The 17,971-nt window shown below is 43.5% G+C and overlaps 1 protein-coding gene across 1 annotated transcript; it reads left to right on the forward strand.

Annotated features, from left to right (window-relative positions):
• The first annotated feature begins 690 nt into the window (after positions 1 to 690).
• Positions 691 to 13,599, forward strand: LOC104508381 (ubiquitin carboxyl-terminal hydrolase 12-like). Its single transcript, XM_010149982.1, has 7 exons — positions 691 to 1,025; positions 1,999 to 2,225; positions 3,427 to 3,503; positions 4,418 to 4,501; positions 5,139 to 5,336; positions 7,284 to 7,362; positions 12,856 to 13,599. The coding sequence occupies exons 1-7, from the start codon at positions 773 to 775 to the stop codon at positions 12,955 to 12,957; spliced, it is 1,020 nt and encodes a 339-aa protein (XP_010148284.1). The 5' UTR covers positions 691 to 772; the 3' UTR covers positions 12,958 to 13,599.
• The last annotated feature ends 4,372 nt before the right edge of the window (positions 13,600 to 17,971 follow it).

Consider the following 17,971-nt stretch of genomic DNA (forward strand, 5'->3'; position numbering starts at 1 on the left):
CAGCGTTGCACCATAAATTGCAAAGAAACAACTCCCAAAAACCGTGGTGTATTTCTTGTGGATGACATGCTAATACCTCGGCGGTCTGAGTGTTGTTTCTTGTTAGGCACTGTGAAACACTGCCTCTGGAAGCTGTTGTCGCTGCCCTCCCTTCCCTAACACGACACTACCTTCAGATATGGCAGATGTAAACCAGCTGCTCTTTGAATTTGCCTGCATCAGGCACTTCTCATAATATTACATTATAAACAGGAAGTATTTAACATGTACCTTGCTAACTATCTCTAAAAAGTGCTTTGTGTCTCCACCACAGGCAAATCCAACGTAAGAGTTCATGCACTGAGCTTGTTACTGTAATAAAGTTGAGGCACGGTGATGCTGACGGGTGCCATCTCTTCCTTTTCCGGGCTTCTTGTCCCTCTGTTCTGCTGTATCATTGGCATCCCTCCACATCAGTATTGGCAGGATCTCCCCTATCAAGATTTTTAGCATGCTGTGTCTCCAGTTTTTATTTTGTGATGGGCCTTCAGTTGGATTTTTTTGGTGTGTCAGTGGTTTCCTGCCCTTTTTTGTGCCCAGCATTGCTGTGATTGTTGTCTTCTCTTCCTCCTCTTGCTGTTACCAGCTGTGATGATGCAAGGATGACTCTTTCACACCATGCCTACCAGTATTTCCCCACTAAATGAACTTTGACAGCCGACTGTTCCATTTTCAGTATGTGACGTTCTTAATGAGCAACCTCTTTCTGTCATGACTTTTTAACAGACCTAATATGAAAACGTTTGTTTTCCTTTTGTTCTGTTTTAACCAGTTCGGCAATACCTGCTACTGCAACTCAGTCTTACAGGCACTTTATTTTTGTCGTCCATTTCGGGAAAAAGTTTTGGCATACAAAGTGCAGCCTCGAAAGAAGGAAAGCCTCCTGACATGCCTCTCTGATCTCTTCAACAGTATTGCCACGCAAAAGAAGAAGGTGGGAGTCATCCCACCCAAGAAATTTATTTCCCGATTGAGGAAAGAAAATGGTAAATGAATAAATGACGTTTTTATGCAGATGTAAGCATTGGGGATTTAAGAACATAAACGTAACTTCCTTATTGAGTCCAAACTGGCAAGGTTTAACAGATTTCTGGAAGGTTTTTGAACTCCTGTTTGTAGTATGAATTTCACCACCTCTTTATAGCATAGGAACAGAGATTCTATCAGAACTCTGCTGCGTCCTAAGAGGATTATCTCGATACCTTTATTTCTGCACTTGCTTAGACCAAGTGCAGAGCATGCACACGAGTCTCAGTACTCCAGTTGTTCCCCACTGCCATAACGTTCATGAGGGGTCTGTCCCACATCAGCACGCTTTGGCTCGTTGCTAGAAATTGTCACGGGCTAAACAGACCTCATGGAGTTGGTCCAAGTTAGTCTCTAAGGAAACAGTAATCCCCCTTAGCCTGCTTTCTTCTTACATTTGCAGCAGGATAAATTCCTTCTGATGAGAACTAATGGTTATTTCCCAGGGCTGCTTTGTGAGGAAGAGTTCTGTGTGTTGGTATATCATCTCTGCTTGAACTTGGAAAGATAACAGACTTAGAGTAGGGGATTTTTGCCCCTTGTGCTGGACTTAATGAATTAATGAAGGCAAGACATCTGAATTTCCTAATTTCTCTCCCTTCCCAAAGAAAAAAAAAACCCCACCACCCAAAAAAATATCCCAAACCCCCAAAAACCAAAACAATCATGGTTTACTTCAGTTCCAGGAAATGCCCACACTCAATTTCCTTTGTGTTATTTTTCAGCTGCCTGTTTCTGCAACTGGCAGAATAGGTTAGGGTAACCCACCATCCATTGTGAGAACAACAAAGTACAAAGAGTCAAGGACTCTGAACAGTGCAACCCAGAACTGTGTAATAGGCTGGGGAAGGGCACACCCGGCTTGCTAAAAGCATAGTAACTTGGTATTATGAAGTATCTGTACTAAACTCTCCTTGATCTCTTCCTTTCCAGAATTATTTGATAATTATATGCAGCAGGATGCACATGAATTCCTAAACTACCTACTTAACACTATTGCTGACTTACTACAAGAAGAGAAAAAGCAGGAGAAGCAGAATGGCAAACTCCAGAACGGCAGCATTGAGAGTGAAGAAGGAGACAAGACCGATCTGACGTGGGTCCATGAAATCTTCCAAGGAACACTAACCAATGAAACCAGATGTCTTAACTGTGAGGCTGTACGTTTAAAACAAAACCAAACCTCTTAGATTTTTCACAGGTTCTGGATCATTTTCCCTAATACTAAGCACACTTTTTCATTTATTAGGATAGATGAAATTGCACTCTCTCTATTAAAATATGGAGCGTAGCCTATTTTATGACTGTATCACCTCTATGTTCAAACCAATACTCATTAAGGTATGTTTCTCAGAAAAAGCATAGTGTTTTTTCTGTTCCTCCTCCCTGTTTCCATCGAGGCAGTCTGCACCTGGCTGATACAAGCTGCCTTTTTGTCTTCGTGTTATTTCCTGTGTCAGTGATTGAGAGTTTATGTTGTGTTTCTACATGAGAGTTGCTCGCTATTTATTTAACTCTGGGATTAACTGAATTTCTTGAAGTCTGCTTTTTGGTGCTGGTCCATAGCCACTCTACTTGAGAGCAAAGGAAGTGCACAAAGTCTAGAATTAGAAGAACCATACCACCTTCAGTCCAGGAATGTGTAGTTAGCCATGTGCTAATTTTTAATATTTCTTAAAAAATGAAAACCCAGATGGAAGGAGAAAAAAAAAAAAGACATGATTGCAACTGAAATGATGCCTCTTGGCATTTTGAATCTATAATTATGGTGGTGTGGTGAATAGAAGCTCTAAAAACAACATTAATAAGATTCTGTCTCAAGAATTTTGAAATTAAATGTGACTCCTCCAAAAATAGAAAGCTGTTTTTCCTAACTGCCAACCCATTTTGTTGGAAACCCATCTGCCTGTTTCTGCATTTCCAATAAGGATTTACTGTTAACTCGGAAATGCAACAGAAAGCTGTATCAGTCTACAAAGTGGAGTGGAGTACAGTTAAAGCTTCTCGAGCTCTGAGTGGTTAAAAACTTGTGAGGAGATGTGTCTTGAGGTCGCAAGAGGGAGAGATGTTTTGCAAGAAAGGTTTTTGGATTTGTTTTTTTGTGGTTTGGGTATTTTTTTTCCCCTGGGTTTGTTTGTTGTTTTTTTTTTTTAATTCCTCTCTGGTTTGTAACAACAAACACATCAGATTATTTCTTCAGTTTTCATTTACCTCAGGAAAGGGCCTCTGCATGTGTGTGTATTTATTTTTTATCACAAAGATCTCTGCTTGCACCGAGGACATTGCACCGTCCCAGAAGTGGTTAAAAGAAATTTCCCAGTTCTAAACTGTTATGAAATATTTCTTCTTATTTTTTTCAAGGTTAGTAGCAAAGACGAGGACTTTCTGGATCTGTCGGTTGATGTGGAACAAAATACATCAATTACACACTGTCTAAGGTGAGTGAAAATATTTGTGAGTGGGGAAAAAATACCTGCCCTTGGTCAGAAGGAAGGAGCTGAGCGTAGTTGCTCTGTTGTGCGAGGGCTGTAGGCTTTGACTGATGGTAAAATATCTTCTGTTGAGCGCTGGTCATTGTGTCTTTGGCTTTTTGAAGCTACGAGTTTTTTAGTGGGTTTTAGTAGTTAAGTGCGATGCTTTCTTAGTAAGATTGATTTTCGCTTTCTTTTATGGGGATTTTAATTTGTTACATCACATATCCAGGTTTTATCAAAACTAAACATGGTACGTTTGCTTTTATAGTACATTCTTGTTTGTGTTAACCTTGTTATTTCTTGGTTATGTTAATGTTGTTACTGCATTTCAGTTGTCTGGTCCTGATGTTTGTGGTCAGGTGTTTTATTTTTTTTCCCAATAGAAATTTGCCCCCTCTGTTTGACTGCTAGATCCAAGGCTTATCAGCTGCCAGGCTATTGCAAGTTGCTTACAGCCTCTGGCTTTTTAATAGCTGCTAATGGATGTAGAGTTGCTAGGAGTTGAAAGATAATCCAGGCTTTGGCTATTCAATGGCTAATGGCTGTAGGTATTAACATTTAATGTCTGCCCCAACGAAAACATGGAGTGGCTACCTCTGGAAACAAACCGCAAGCTGTGGTGTTTGACTCCTGCCCAGAAAGTATGCAGTTACTGCTTGAGGGTGTGAGTCTAGGTTTTTCCAGCTGAACTTTGATACAGTACCCCTAGACTGGGACAAATACACCTAAAATGTGTTTGGGAGGTATAAACACTATGAATAAGAGGAACTGCATCTTTTGTATGTGCTTTGGGGGTTTTTTCAGCATTATTAGTAACTTTTAACTGGATGGTCTGACTGAAGATTTCTGCTTCTCTGACTTTCCTTTTATTTCCGCAGAGGGTTTAGTAATACTGAAACTCTATGCAGTGAATATAAATACTATTGTGAGCAGTGCCGCAGTAAACAGGAAGCACAGAAGAGGTAAGGTTCAAATATCCAGGCTAATGTAAATGTTCTCTTAAAATGGGCAGCTGTTGGAAAAATACACCTTGTGAAGAAAGAAAACATGACTGTTTAGGTCTGTTTGGGAAGGGAGTAAGAAGTGGAGAGACCGAGTAACTTTGTGCAACCTTATCAGAGAGAAATGAAGAGATTAATTTTGTATTCCTCCCAGAAGAGCTTATATCTGCTGCTTCCAGACATTCACATTTTCCCCAGTTAACATTAATCAGCTTAAAGCCACCGAGAACCGTCCCATCTGCTTTTACTGTGAATGCAGTATACGAGAATCTTATTTCTTACCTTATACTTGGTCACAGCCAGAGCAGCAAGACAGATTTATTCCATTTCTTTCCCACTGATGTGATGAAAAATTGATGTTTTCAACACAGACAGTTGTCCTGCATTCAGATGTCAGTTGTGTAGTTAATCTTTCAGAATAAATATTGCCTGTTCTCACTGGAATATAGATGAGGAAAGCAGCCTTTTGAAAACCTTTGTCAACATTTTAGATGCCTTTTATGAAGCTGCTTCATATTGAAACTGTTCTGGAACAAAGCTTTGTTTTAGATGATCTGCTAATCCCTCGTTCTTTGTTTAACATGTTTTTTCTTTTCAGAATGAGAGTGAAAAAGTTGCCCATGATTCTAGCTCTGCACTTAAAAAGGTTCAAATACATGGACCAGCTGCATCGATACACCAAACTCTCCTACCGTGTAGTCTTTCCCTTGGAGCTCCGGCTCTTTAACACTTCAGGAGATGCTACAAATCCTGACAGAATGTATGACCTTGTGGCTGTGGTGGTTCACTGTGGCAGGTATGTTGGTTTTGTACTTTGTAGATCTTGAAATGTAAAAGGACTCTGTCGTCTCTGTGCCATTTTGTAAGCGTACAGGGGCTGACGATACCGGAGCGTGCTAAGCAGCATCGCAGCTAGTTGTCCAGAGTATTTTATTTTAAGTTTTAAAAAGTGTTTCAGTCTTTTTTTACTGTTTTAAATTCTGCTTTCTGAGCACACAGGTTTGCTCTTTTATCAGCATTCAAACAGGGCAGCAATTCAGACAAGTTGTTTCGTTGAGCTGCAGCAAAGTAAGAGCAGTCTTTAAAAAGACAAGAACAACAAAAAAACCCACATCCCTAACCCTGCTTTCTAGGAAAGCTAAATGAAATAAAAACAAATCTTGTAAAACACTTACTAAACCAGCATTAAGTTACAGTTCTCATGTTGCTACTTGCTGAACCACTGAGGGTTTTTTAGAAGCTGGTGCCACCGGGTGGAATAAACTGTGTACTGCTGGTTTGTTAAAATGTCCTGCTCGTTATTAAATTGTTGTAGTGGTTTTCAGTCTGTTTTGTAAAAGCAAAGAGGAAAAATCTTTAAGCACTTTTCATGAAAAAAAAAAGCAGTCCTGAAGGCTAAAAATATTTATAGTTGCCTGCTGGAAGTGTGAGTTTTAAATTCATGAGTTATTACAGCACACAAAGTGTTTTGAAACATCTTTGTGAGGAGCAAGACGATATAATTAACTGCATAGATTTAGTATAAATAACCTGCATATAATTCTAGGTGATTTCTGTTGTGGTACAGTTGTGCTAATTTTAACTTACTTTTATAATTTCAAGATCTCATCCTGTGCATTTTCTTCTGTAGATTCTTAGTTTGCTATACCTGTGACTACACTGACGTGTCTTAACCATGATTATTCATAATTTAGACATATTAAATGGCTTTACATTTTATTCTCAAACCTGCTGTCTCATATGGGGGCTTTGAGGAGTCCAGTGCCTCTTCTGGTTTCAGTTCTTACTAGAAACTTACCAAAGGCTTAAACTCTATTGTCTAAATATTTGGGTTCTCGGAAGTTGGTGTAAATATTTGGCCCTTACAGTTTTACTTTTCATGTAGTCGCTGTAAACAAAAAGGTTTCATTCCGTGACAGGTTGTATGTTTATGTTTATCAGTAATTCTGGAAGGACTAGGGAAGTGCTTGCTTTTTGCCTAAAGCTGATAGGAATATAGGTGGTTATAAATCCATACATAGATGCTAAGTACAGCCAGAGGGGGGAAAAACCCCATTTTCCCCCCTCCTCCACCCTGCACAGTGTCCCTGGACTTCTCTCTCAGAATTTGAGATCAGTAGATTGATGGCTCACAGTTTTCCATCCATATAGTTTATTATCCCAAACTGCTACCGTTTTGGGGCAGTCTGCCTGCCTTTACCTTGTAGATCCATCTCCCTTTGAGTTAGGTGATTTTGTTGTCCCTTCCCTTCAAGGTAAGCATCCAGGACATAGGTGGTAGAGTGGGAAACTGGGGCTGGAAAACTGGGAACAGCAGTTGCAGAAAGCCTGTCTGCAGTCAGCCATAAGATAAGCCACGCTGAGGGTTAAAACCAGTATCTCCTGTGCAAATCAAACATTTCAGACAGACAGGTGTTAGAATTTTTGAACAGTGGTCAGAATATTCCGCGGTGCTGAATGCGACAAAACAGTGATTGAAATAATTGGCTTTTCCTTTCATTTTTTGAAGTATATGAATGAGTACCTAAAATATTCACAAAACTGTATTTTGAATATATTGCATTAGGCAAGTAGCAAAGACAGAGATCTTAATTCAAGCAATTTGGCAAAGTCTAAGAACCTAAACAATGTTAGGAGTGGTATTAGACAACACTGAGAGCTGGGAACTAGACTCATGGGGAGCAGTGGTCCTGCCTTTGTTTGGCACAAAAGTAATGTCTTCAATCCTTTTTTTTTCTGGCAGTGGTCCAAATCGTGGACATTATATCACCATTGTGAAGAGCCATGGCTTTTGGTTGCTGTTTGATGATGACATTGTAGAGGTAGGTATGCTTTTACGGGGTGGGAGCAAGCATAGACAGCAGCACTCTCCACCTCTGGTTTTATGCCCGATTTAGCTTTTGCACCCGTAAAGTATTTCAGCAAAACAGAAGAATTCTGGACATTTCAAAAGTCAACTGCCGCATTTTTGCGCATCTTCCGTATGGAAGCAGTGTATATCGGGGCAAACCAACACGAGGGCTGTACTACACCTCAGACATGGGTGGTGTGCACTTACGCAGGCTGAAATACCACAGTTGTCTTATTCAAGACCTGAAATGTTCTTAGTTTCAGCCCACCTTTTGGGCTCCTTTTGGTTGCTAACTTGCTTTGTGCTTTTTGCATTTCATTGCTGTGTTTAAGAACTTCAAATGTTTATTTCTGTGGGCTGCTTCCCCCAGCAAATTGAAGTGTAGAAAAACTGTAAAAAATACTTTGGGACACTGTAGTCCTGAAGGAATACAAAGATATTTGGGCTATTTGGGCTAATGTTTAAATAGTCTGCCCAAGCAAGTTTTTCCTTAACTTTTCTATACTTGTGAAGACTAATATCCAAAATAATTATATATCCCTGTATTTTACGTGATTACGAAGCAAAGATCAAAGAGTAGAGCTGCTCTTTGTAAGGATGAAAATGTCCTGCTTGTGTCTGTGATCTCGTGGTCAAGGTTAAGGCCTGATGCAAAGTGTCTGAATAGGTGCAGCAGAGTCCTTGCTTGTGTTGGTGTGGAGATGATGTAGTATGTTCCCCAGGTTTATTTTAATCTTTGCTTAGCTTTCAGCATCAGGGGTGACCTCCTGGTGAATTGGACAGCTTGTGTGACTGTGAGCAGTTGCCTTCCTCCCATTATTAGATTGTGAGGGTTATTTTCCTCTGTTTCTGTCGTGGCCGAAGTATGTAATTGTGTCAGTTAATTTTGAAAATAGCATTCGGTATTTTTAAATGCAAGTACTCACTGTCTTTTCCATCCAGGAGATCAACTTTAAATTTTAAAAGTCGATGTAAAGTAACAATCTTCCTGTTCTATATTTGTTTTCTATCAGGCAGTTCTATGTTGTATCTTAGCTTTTGGGTCAAAACAGAATCTCTTTTCATCCACAAACTCTGCTGGCACTTTCATAGATGTGCCAAAACATAGATTCTAAATACACACTCTCTGTTATTGGGCAATAAATTCAAGGAGCTGTCACAAGTGAGCTAGAACGTAGCTCCTCTCTCCTGCAGGGATGCTGGCTTTTTCCTTTAAGTTGCTTTTTTAACTTGAATCATAGCTTTATTTTTTTATTTCTAAGTTCATTTTCTTTTACAGAGTTTATCTGAAATGCTGTAAAAATAAAGCTCTTTGATCTGAACTTTTTACTTTCTGTGTTTTCCATGTTTGAGTTTCCACTGCCTTGGTTAGGATTGTCGATGTAGCCCATCCCGTAGCCCTACCTCTGCCCCGGCTGCGAATCCGGAAGTTTAAGATTCCTTTTCCTGCCAGAAGACTCTCCCTGGCTGGCGTTTGCATGTGGTATTTGTTTTCTGTGAAATTCAGGCTTTGTTTTTCCAGCCAGTGGAGGGCAAGAAGAATCGCACGTGAATTCTGCACAAGTCATTTGAGGTGATGGGCCCTTTCTGATGATCAGTTGCTCCTTGACCCACTTTGAAGAGCGTAGGGTAAGGATCCCTGCTGGGTTGGTCCCAGAGGATCTCTTCACTGACCATTGTAGCTGCTCCTCCCTTCTGAGTGGGTGATGAACATGAAGCTTGCATCTCACCTGCCTCTGTCAACAAGTACCACGCTCTTTTTCCTCCACCTTCTAGAACTCAGCTGAATGTAGGTGATTCAGTGATCAAGGGTAGCGGAGACTGCTCTTCCTCGGCTGATGCTGCAGGCTGCTGGAAGAAGTAGCTGCGTTTTACTCAACTCTTCTCTCTCCTGTTTAGTCATCCGCTCTTGAGAATTAGTTCCTGCTAGTGCTGGAGGCTGTTCGCTGAGCAAGGGAGGTAAAGCTGCAACTACTGTCACTTCCATCTGCTGCCTGAGGAGATTTAAATACCTACCCTGAACTTGACCAAGTGCTATTTTTCAAACTGCTTGTGGTTGGCCATAAGGTGACACCGCAGGAAATAGGTTGCTGTGTGTGACATTTCAGAGGCTAGCCTCAAAAAATGGAGCAGCAAAAAACCCCTGAAGCCCCAGAACTGCTATAACATAAATTCTACCTAAGTTTCTGGTTCTAGGGCTACCTGCAGGAGCCTTCTGCTCTTCAGAGACTCTTAGGAACATGAAAGCATATTTAATTTTATTTTTTTTTTTTTAAAGTTTTGGAGACTTAATGTGTGAACTGGCTACGTACCAAAACAGGTATTAGACAGCATATGAGGCCAAAGCCCAGGTAGCTATCTCTGTGCAGATATTGCAGCTGAAGGAGAACAGGGGGGAAGGGTTTTCCCCTCACAGTTAAAAAGCTTTGTTGGGTTTTGGCAAGGGCTACGAATTAATAGCTCTGAAGTGTCAGTAGGAAGTACTTTATCCTTATTACCCACTAAATGTCAGAAGTGGTGAAGTCATATTTATTTATCTATTTAGATTTGGTTGGAAGGCCAGCTTTCAATTAAATTGAAGGTAGATGAGAATCAGACACACTACAGCATATGTGAAAGGCAACTGCATCGAATCCAGGAGACACATCAGTCCAAATGGGATCCTACGCCAAGCAGAATTAATTGAGAAACCTGCATAAGTGATCTCTGCCTGGTTATAGAATCATGGAATCACAGAATGGTTTGGGTTGGAAGGGACCTTAAAGACCACCCAGTTCCACCCCCCCTGCCATGGGCAGGGACACCTTCCATAGCCCAGGTTGCTCCAAGCCTCATCCAGCCTGGCCTTGGACACTTCCAGGGATGGGGCATCCACAGCTTCTCTGGGCAACTTGTTCCAGTGCCTCACCACCCTCTCCGGGAAGAATTTCTTCCTGATATCTAATCTACACCTCCCCACTTTCAATTTAAACCCGTTACCCCTTGTCCTGTCACTACAGGCCCTTGTAAAAAGTCCCCCCCAGCTTCCCTGTAGCCCCTTCAGGCACTGGAAGGTTGCAATACGGTCTCCCTGGAGCCTCCTCTTCTCCAGCTGAACAAGCCCAATTCTCCCAGCCTGTCCCCGTGGCAGAGGTGCTCCAGCCCTCAGAGCATCTCTGTGGCCTCCTCTGGACTCGCTCCAACCAGTCTATATCCTTCTGATGCTGTGGGTTCCGCAGCTGGATGCAGCACTCCAGTTTGACACGTTGTCATTAGAGCAGCTAAGAGATCCATCGCAGTGACAGTGTTTATCTGAAATTGGGGAAAGTGTCCACCCAGGGAGTTCTTCAAAGGGGGAGAATAATTGTATGTCTTGGCTTAAAGGTTTGTTCAGGAATTTGCAGCAGTCAGTTGAATGCTAGGAATGGTTTGAGGAACCACAATAGTCATCTGGAAACGAGCCAGGGATATTGTTAAGCTCAGTTAACAGGAAGAAAAATACAAATCTTAATAGCGGGTGAAGCTGCAGAATCCTACAAGTGTGAAACCGTCAAGGGGTTGTTCCTCTAAAGCTGCAGCTGGGTCAAACTTTGCTGCCCACCATAGCGATGATCAGGTGAGGATGGGAAGAGCAGTCGGTATAATCCTCTTCGGGTTCCACTGTGCCTTCTGTGGAAGTGCTGTTGAGCAAGGAAGTCAGTTTTGCCGTGATAAAACTAAAAATATCTGTGGGATAAATTAATCTATATCAAATGTTTGAGTTGCATTCAGAATGAGTAGTGGAAATAGACTTGATTGCATGGCAAGTTAGTTGGCACTGAAAATAAAACATGTTTTGAGTTGTCTGCTAAATATATTGCGAGGGCTGAAGAATGTTCTTTTGCTCTTTGTCTGTTAAAATGTGTACCTAACAGTTTGTAGTAGTAGTGATGTTAATAAATTGTGGAAAGATGCAAAAGCCCCCAGTACAGTATTCCAGCTTCTTGGAAGACCTTGAATGGAGAAGACAGGCAAAATATCTGTTTGGGGTATTTTTTCCCTTTTTTTTTTTTTTAATAGAAAGTGTTTAACAAAAGTGTTCAAGGGAGAATTTCTGCGGCTCTGTCCTGCGGTTGATGGATTTTCTGGAAACAGTGTCTGTTGTTCTTGTCCTTCGGAAAGGCTGGGAAAAGGATGGCCTAGACCCGCAGGTTGGCAGTGCCGCTTGCAGAAACCAGTGCTTTCGTGTTTGTTGGTGATGCCGCGGTCTGCTCCGTCGGCAGTGGTTTAGCACGCTGCCAAGTGGGTTCTGTAGCCGAGGAGGCTCCTTGGTGGAGTCGTAGTGGGAGCCCTGTCTTTTAAATATGAGCACAGGTTGGTGTCTACTGCTCCTTCTCGCCATCGAAGCACGTGTTCAGCCCGGAGCCTCTGGTCTGCACGTTCCCTTGCTTCCCCAACTTTATCCCTTGGGGAATAAAGGGAAGCTTCAGGCTACTCTCCCTGTGGTTCTCCACAACAAACCCCAGTCTCTCATCTCTCTGGTTCCAGAGCCTGGAGGTATTCTACAGTAATGAAGCGCAGTGGGGTACTGAGCAGCACAGGCCATGGGGAGTGCCTTGTTTCTGTGCTTGCGCTCTGCTGACTGCAGAATCAAATGCAGTAACGTGAAGCCCGTTGTTCTCAGGAGGGGGATCAAGAGTGTACAATCTGCATCTTTAAAAGCCTTTTCAAATGCCCTACAGGCCTTGCTGGTTGGAGTAGAAAATGAAAAGCGGCTTTTCTGCACACAGTTCACAACTTTAAATATAAGCAGGCCATTTAATTCTGTTAATGTGGCAAATAATATATTTCTCTTGCAACACGAGCCTTGTCATAATATTCTAGTAGGCGTTGTACCAGCAAATCCTCAGGAAGGAAAGCTCTCCTAAGACCGGAAAATCATAATCAGATGAGATCCACAGATTTCACAGTACAGTTACCAGAGGCACTTGCAGGACTTGTCTACCTACGAGGGTCAGGAGAGCTTCAAAACCTGGAGTTATTTTAGCTGAGTGGTAAATCTGCTCACGATGGGCCTTAGGTACTCCCAACTGTACAGCATCTTTGCTGGTCAGGGACTGATTTGTTTCACGCACATGACAAACCCACGGTTGGGGAAGGTGACACCAGTCAGAATGAGAAAGCAACTATAAAAGTGTCATGTGCTCCTTGAAGGTTACATTTTCATGGATCCCTTTTTTTATAGTCCATCTTAAGTGTGCAGCACTTCTGAGAGGTTTACTATTTCATCTTGATTTCCTTCTTTTCAGTAGTGAATAAGGTGTAGAGTGGAAGCAATGTTTTGTTGTATTGGGTTGGATTCAATGCTACTGAAATACTGTTGCGTTAATGCTGCATGGCTTTCCAGCATCACCCCCAAGAACTCCAAAATAATGCTTTGTCTGGGAAAGGGATTCTGAGGGTGGTGTTTTGACCCAGGCTAATCATAACTCTCATTAATTTTCAGAAAATTGATGCCCAGGCCATTGAAGAATTCTATGGGTTAACATCAGACATTTCCAAAAACTCAGAATCTGGATATATCCTCTTCTACCAGTCAAGAGACTAAGACAAAAGATACATGTATAAGAATAAAAGAAAAAAAGGGATCAAGATATGTCCAAGTGGAACATATTTGTGACAGCAGAAGCAGTTCCTCGTTGTTGCTGTAGGACCAGGACAGATCTAGCAGGGTGAAGAGAGGTTTCTCTCTGCCATTTCATGGAGGAGTAGTGCTGACTGCCGTAACAAGAAGAGCTTTTGTTCCAGTTTTCTTTCTGGGCTTTTTTTACGTGCTATCTTCCAAAATCTGTGTTACCTCTACTTGAAACCTGGCTGCTTATTTGTTCATGAACTGAAGAAGAGATTTAAAAAGTAGCATTGTAGAATTTGTACCATTTAATGTTGGCCTGAGGCTATACCTTGGTTTCTACCATCGTCGTTTTTCTGTATTTTAGCAGAATGATTTCAATATTCAGTGTCAGCTGAAGGCATATTTTAGGATATGAACAGCAGCTGGTTGCTGGATATTTTTGGTGACTCAGACTTGAGAAGCAGTACAAAGCTAAGACATATTGGAAATGTCAAGTCTGTAATTTTTATAAAAAGAGACAAAAAACCTCTCTGCAGCATTGTAAATTTTCCCGTTATGCATTGTCCTGGGTTTAGATAACACTAACACGCCGCTGCTTTTTGTATTTTTCTTTTTACTGTTCTGATCCTTCTTCAGAAGGTGTAGTACTCCGCCCAGGCTCTTGCGCGCTTTCCTTTTGAAGCAGAAGTTTTGACTCAAAAGCCACGTTGCTGCAGATTTAAGGGGAGCAGAAAAGCGGTTCTCTTTGGGAGAATATGTCTGGCAACCAGTTGCTGTAGCAAGTGTGGAGTTACAGCGTTTCTCGGAGCTGTTGCGTAAACCAAAAGTGCCCTCATTCTGAAACAGGATCTGTTCAACGTTTCATTTGATACGTAGTGAACTGATGCAACTAGCATTTTGAATCTATGCTAATACACAGAAACAGCACTAATTGGGAAGGGTTAACCAAGGGAAGCATTATTTATGTAACTAATCCAGTTGTCTTCAAGATAATGAACATGTAGGAAGGAAAACCAACCAACCCACCAGCCCAGACATCGCCTTGCTAAGTGTTCATCGTCTGTTGGTCATCTTTGTGTCGATCCGGGAGTCGTAACACCCCCCTAAAAATGCTTCTGATTGTTTTACCTCTACAGGCCTTGCTTAACAGGGGAAATGGTTAGTCTTTTGAAGACTAAAATTAAGTAATTATCCGTTCTGTGTGTATATATTATAATCTCAAGGATAACTAGAAAGAAAAGACTGAGGAAGTTTGTAAGAAATCTCAGAAAATCTTCCGTAATTTTCTCCATAAAAGTCCTGTTGCCGTGCCAAAGCTTGTCGCAGCTGGCCCTAAGCTACCAGTGGGAATGAGTATTTTCCTCTCTTCATCTTGTTAGGTGACACAAGAGCTGTCCTCTGTGTGGTTGTTCCCAGCACCGCCGCTCATGGTATGTACCAGTGATTGTTCTTCTCGAGGACATTTAACTTATGCAATTCTGGGGCTTGTACAGGATACGAAATACTTTACCAAAACATTGTCCTCAGGAAAACAGCGTTTCACAAACCGTTCCTTGTTGGTGGCTGTATGTGTCTGTTTCTTCTTACAATGACCAGAAATGTAACGTTAGCAATTAGCTCCTGTCTTCACCACGCAAATGAGTCATTGCCCTTGTATTCCGACTGGGTACAGCTTCCATCCTCCTGGCACATCTCCTCTGCCTGAAGATAAAATACGGACGTTGGGTTTTTTAATTATTTTTTATTACACAGAGTACTGTCGTTTTAAGAGACACGTTCCGCAACGGCGAACGTTCTTGTCATCTTGTTCCTATTGTGTGAAAATTGTTCCTGGCTGAGAGTCTTCTCCCTTTGTTCACACACAAGCTGTGAGTCCTCTCCCGGTGACGCTGCCGGAAGCCCGTCATCACTAAGTCCTGCAAAAAAAATAATAAGAAAAGAGAGCACTGAGTTAAAAATAGGCTGAGCAGTAAATACAAACATTAAGGTAGTACACTAGACACGTATTTTGTATATCTGGCGAGACGTTTTTACAAATAAAATACCTGACTGAGAGAGAATATTGAAAGATATATACTATAGATTAAAAACTGTTAAAAGTGCACTTTCGCTACAGATTTATAAGGAGACTAAAAGGAATTAAATTGGAAGAGAATGGTGTGATGTTACTTCTGTATAATAAATGACCCCACCTGTCTCCAATAAAGGTCATGTATGATCAAGCACACGTGGCCCCGAGGCTTTTCCTTGCATTTTAGTCCCTGGCAGACCTAAACGCTGTCGGCGAGTCGCCGGCTCTCCTCGGCCTCTCCCTCCCGGCTGGCTGGCTGAGGGATTCTGACCGCCGCGTTTCCACGCCTGTAACCTGCCCGCGGCGCGGTTCACGCCAAGCCAAGTGAAGAGTTCAGCGTCCCAGCTTGTAGCTGATGTGCTGGTAAACCCAGGAGAGGCGACGCGGGGCCTTTTCCCCTGACGCCCGCCCCAGTGCCGCATCCTTTACACCGTTCCATCACCCCCGGTAGCTCTGCCGTTGCCTCTCCCCGTGACTTCCTTCTCCCTCTTTCACCTCTTGCTGTCGGACCGCACAAGAGTTTGCTGCAAATATTATCTGACTGATCTGGAACAGAGACATTTAAAAGCAGAAATAGTACCGTATGCTTGGAGCTTGCTGGGTTCATTGCAGGACAGGTCTGCGCTGCTGTGTCATTCGCTTTTACAGGGGGAAGATCTGATGGAAGGCTGCTCCTGCGAGTAGGGAATCGTGGGACTAGGTCAGAACGTGGCGGAAGCAGATGAGCTTTGAAAATGACAACTGCTCGAAAATGACAACTGTGGGCTGGACGCACGTTTAAATGCACCGTGTTGCCCCGACCTTGTCCCACTGGGTCACACGTTAGCGATAAATATCGGCGCTGATTGGAGTCTAGAGGACATGAGTGTGACTTGGAGTCACTTCAGACGGAGTGTTACCCAGATTTAATTTTGTGGAGGGCAAAGAGCCACAATCAGAATGTCCAAAAGCAGCGTGGGTTTAGCTTGGGGTACCAGTAAGGCAGGACTGATGTCGGGATTTGGGGGCTGGCCTTGTCCCCGCAGGTCTTAGCGCTGGGCTGAGGGTGAAGCCCATCCCAGGATGATTATTTGTCTCCCGCTCACCAGTAGCTGAAGCAAAATGCACCCAGCCTGGCTGGTTTGCTTCCAGCTTGGCAGATCCGCTCTGTGGAGAGGCTCTGCCCCGAAGGCTTCAGGAACAGAGGTTGTTTATGAATCGGTGCTTGTGCTTGGCATGTTCTAGTTACCAGCAGGAGCTTTTAAAGTCACCATGCCAGCTCGGTTTAGGATGCGTTTAAAGCAAATCGTGTTTGATTGGTACAAGAAAGAAAATAGACTAACACAAGCCCCTGAGACAAGTAAAACCTTCCCATTGTAGTCCTCGGCGTTCATCAAAAGGAAACAATCCCCTGAAACATCATTAATTCTCAACATGTGAAGTCCTGCCAGCGTTTGCTGTTGTTGCACTCATCAACCTTGGGGCTACTTCTGCCTGCCTCCCTCCCGCTCCTGCGAAATCAGTCGGATCTGCAGAGCTCATTGCCACCTACCCAGCCAGCGCCGGTTCCCGGAAGCAGCAGCCGGCGGGATTGGGTGTCTGTCAGCGGTGGGTTACGGAAGGTTAAACGCGAAGCGGTGTCGGTGGGATAGCGCGAGGGTCATCGTGGCCTTGCGCAGGAAGATGGTTTGATCTTCTCTGCCGTCTGGTTAAACTGACCTTTGTGCTGGCATGTGCGGGGAGGGGGGCGTGCCTGGGAGGCTTGTTTGGTTTCCAGGCAGAACCGAGCGGCTCTAGGCCAGGGCGAGGGTCTTGCTGCTCGAGGTTGTACGTACAACAGCCTGTAGCAGCGTTAGACCTGGTGACGGGCTGCAGAGCGCTGTAGGTGCCTGGCAACCGGAGCTCCTGGCTCCCTGGCCAGGCTGGTACTTCCATGAACCTGTGTCAGTGCAACGGTTCTGCGCTGCACGTGGCAGGAGAGAGAAAGCTCTGGAAGGGAAGGATGAATTACAACGTGGAGTATGTTGGTCAGGTTGCTAACGAAGAGCACGTTCGGCGGTCACCAGTTGTTTTGGAAAGTCCTTAATGTAAATAGCAAATGCAAATACCCTGCAGTGGTTTCCTTGGTCACTTGGTGCCGTACCAGGATATGTTTGTCTGGGGAGGTGGATCTGGGACGTGGGAGATGGTGGGTGTAGGAGCAGATGCTCTCCGAGACCCATGGGCCGGCATCGGCTTGGATGGGGGGTGAAGCACAGGGGCCTTGAGGTAGAAGGTAGCTTGGCAGCCCCAAGAGGAGGAGTTGGGCCTGGAGGGCCAAGCTAAGAAAGGATGATGACGACCTTAAAATACCAGAGCCCCTGAAGTATTACTCTAGATAATTGGCCCAGATTTATCGAGGGCAAAATGCCTTTGGTGCCATCCTGCTGAGGAGCGTCCTCTGCACCGGGGTCCAGCCCCAGGGAGCCGCACCGAAGCGGGGACGTACAGCGGGCAAGTACGTACAATACGGACGTACAAAGGGAGAGTCCTCGGGCCAGGAAAGGACGCTGAAGGATGTGTGAAGCCACTAGAGAGAGGAGAGGGAAACACTTCATCAGCTTATCCCTAAGGGGCAGTTAAGCAAAGAGTTGAATGGAGATTTACACTTAATTGCTGGGTGGTGTAAAACTGAAGATAAACCCAGGTTTGGATTTTTGGGGCCTCTGTTTCTTTCTGACCCATCAGAAAGGCCAAGCCTTGGTTTTACCAGTTTCGCCATTCATCCCCCAGCAGGAGGAGGTTACTGGACTTGGGCAAATCGGTTTCTCTGTGCTGCTTCTCCGCAGTTTGAGCCAAATGCTTCAACAGCAGTGACTCGGGGACGGAAGGATTCCCGTGAGAGCTGGCAACCGCATTATCTTCTTCTAAAAATACCTTCCAACAAAACATAAAACCTCT

The sequence above is a fragment of the Eurypyga helias genome, unplaced genomic scaffold (genome assembly GCF_000690775.1).
Source record: "Eurypyga helias isolate BGI_N326 unplaced genomic scaffold, ASM69077v1 scaffold42884, whole genome shotgun sequence".
NCBI classification, from domain to species: Eukaryota; Metazoa; Chordata; class Aves; order Eurypygiformes; family Eurypygidae; genus Eurypyga; species Eurypyga helias.

What these genes read in the sequence shown, in the direction of transcription:
- LOC104508381 (XM_010149982.1), top strand. Translation starts at nt 773, where the DNA reads ATGAAAACGTTTGTTTTCCTTTTGTTCTGTTTTAACCAGTTCGGCAAT. An exon ending in GATGTCTTAACTGTGAGGCT is followed by an intron (nt 2,226 to 3,426) that starts GTACGTTTAAAA and finishes ATTTTTTTCAAG; the next exon opens with GTTAGTAGCAAAGACGAGGA. An exon ending in TCAATTACACACTGTCTAAG is followed by an intron (nt 3,504 to 4,417) that starts GTGAGTGAAAAT and finishes TTATTTCCGCAG; the next exon opens with AGGGTTTAGTAATACTGAAA.